Raw genomic sequence first — 2256 nt, 5'->3', positions numbered from 1 at the left:
TTTTCTATGTTTAGACAAGTGCCATTATGTCATAATTGCCTACAGTATTCACTACATAAATGTGCTATAGATTGTAGCACAGGAACAATATGTCCTACCATACACTCATATACCACAGGTATATAATAGGCTATGCTTACACTTACTTAATGTAAGTAAGCTCTGTGACATTTGCCCAAGGATGAAATTTCATAAAAATATACCTCCACTGTTAAGTTATAGATGACTTTATTCTTAAATCTCTGACCATCTTCAGATATATGAAGGAAGTGAGTTCAGATGAAGGCAGAAGCTTACAAGTGCTTACCAATGGTACCACCCAAAGCCATTGCTCCAGACATCTGAGCTAACAATTCTAGATCTGGTTTCAGGCCTCCAAGAGTGGCTGCCAGGCCTCCAGCAACCCCAATCATGCCCAATGCATTGCCAAGTCGAGCTGTTCCCTGTGTGGAAAGGCCGCCCAGGGCACCAACACAGCACAAGCCTGAACCCAGGTACATGATCTTTTCAAAGGAAAGAAGAGAAACAGATTGTTAAAATCTTCAGTGTATTAGCATTAGACAAGTTCTCTCTTGTGGAACATAACTCTCTAAATACAATTTAGGTTCAGATAATCAACAGATAGATCTGAGCTCTTCTTTCAATATCTCAAAATATTTTTCTATCCACTAGGAATATTGCCACATTAAATACTTTAAGTTATACTTGCAATTATGCCATTTATATAAATTGATTTCTTCTGGATTTGTTATCATATGCAAATATGTAAACGTACCTAAACTTAAATGAAATTATCGCTAGATTTTAAAAAACTATCCCTACCCAAATGCTGTAAAATACCCAGTCACTGATATCAGAGGCACCAGGAACTGTGCGTATGCATCACTGACACTGTCAGTCTCAGAAAAGTCACATGAGAAAAGAATTATTATCTTCATTTCACAAAAGGGAAAGACCAAAACTTAAAGACGTTATATAATTTCTCCAAGGTAAGCCATCATCAAATGGAAATCTGGAATTCAGACTTGAGTCTCTCTAACTCCTGCTCCAACTCTTCCCCAAATAGATTTTGTCATTCTAGCAATACTGCATTATTGGAACATACAAGAAACAAAGAGAGACACAGCGACACTCACTGGAAAGAAATGGAAAATACATAATTCACATAAAAGCTAAGGCTCTACTGTATTTCACCCAGGAGCTTTCAAAATTCAGTGTGATTACTCCTCTTTTACTTTATAGCAGCCTAAATGTATGTGTGTATGTGTGTGTGTATGTGTGTGCAGGTATAGGGTGTGTGTGTGTATGTGTGTGTGTGTGTGTGTGAAACTGTCCCTCAACTGTCCTATTTCAGGTGCCATCCACTTTGTTCTTTGAGATGGAGCCTCTCACTTGCCTAGGGCTCAGCAATTAGGGTAAGCTGGCTGGCCAACAAGCTCCAGGGATCTGCCTGTCTCCATCTCCCTAGTGTTGGGATTACAAACACACACGCTATCATGCCCAGTTTTTGTTTTTTTTTTTTACATAAGTTCTGGGGATCAAACACAGGTCCTCATGTTTGCACAGCAAACACTTTGGCACCTGAGCTATTTCCTCAGTCCCCTACAACATAAAATTTTAAATTCTATATTTTCATAAGTGAATTGGCACAATGTCTCTTAGTAACAAATGATGATTGTGCTGTATCTGTAAAGGAAGGAAGTATAAAAAGGGATAAGAGCACTTAGGAATAAAATTTTTCAAAATGACTACTATTTCATTGTTTCCTTACAACAATCCAGTCAAATACATAAGAAAGGTACTAATACCTTCTCTATTCTTTCTACATGTGAAAAACTTAGGAACAAACAAGGCCACACCAGCAAGCAAATCTGCCTCTAAAACCCAGGTCCTGATCCTTAGAGGTGGGAATGATCAGTTTCAACAAGGTATTTCCAGATTATTATTGTATTTGCTGATAGTTGTACATTCTTGGATAGTTCAAATTTTGGTAGTAACCTTAAATTTAATAGGGAGAAAAACACAATTGTAGAAATAAGAACTTTCAAAGATGTCTTACCTCTTCAATGTTATAACCACTGTAAAGGGCAGCTAAATATCCACCCACAAAAGTGCCAGCAGGGATCAGGTATAAGTAATTGAATTCTGGAGGATCTGTGGGTCGCTTGAACATATCCAGCATTCTCTGAGTCACCAGGAAACCACCTTATCAAAGCAAGGGAAATACAAAATAGAATGAGCTGTCTCACTGAATAG

At 37.9% G+C, this 2256-nt stretch overlaps 1 protein-coding gene across 5 annotated transcripts in view; it reads right to left on the bottom strand.

Moving 5' to 3' along the window:
- Nucleotides 1-2256, bottom strand: part of Nnt (nicotinamide nucleotide transhydrogenase) — a 109032-nt gene that overhangs the window by 50979 nt on the left and 55797 nt on the right. For all 5 annotated transcript variants that reach the window (XM_008832930.2, XM_008832929.3, XM_017798106.2 and 2 more), the window contains 2 exons: nt 2060-2205; nt 308-503 (listed from right to left, as the gene is read on the bottom strand). In XM_008832930.2, the coding sequence (XP_008831152.1) occupies nt 308-503; nt 2060-2205 (342 nt within the window). The remainder of the gene's footprint in view (nt 1-307; nt 504-2059; nt 2206-2256) is intronic.

This window comes from Nannospalax galili, unplaced genomic scaffold (assembly GCF_000622305.1).
Source record: "Nannospalax galili isolate Female #2095 unplaced genomic scaffold, S.galili_v1.0 scaffold235, whole genome shotgun sequence".
Taxonomy (NCBI): Eukaryota; Metazoa; Chordata; class Mammalia; order Rodentia; family Spalacidae; genus Nannospalax; species Nannospalax galili.
Note: the sequence above shows the minus strand (reverse complement) of the source record. Positions and strands in the feature narration are given on the sequence as shown.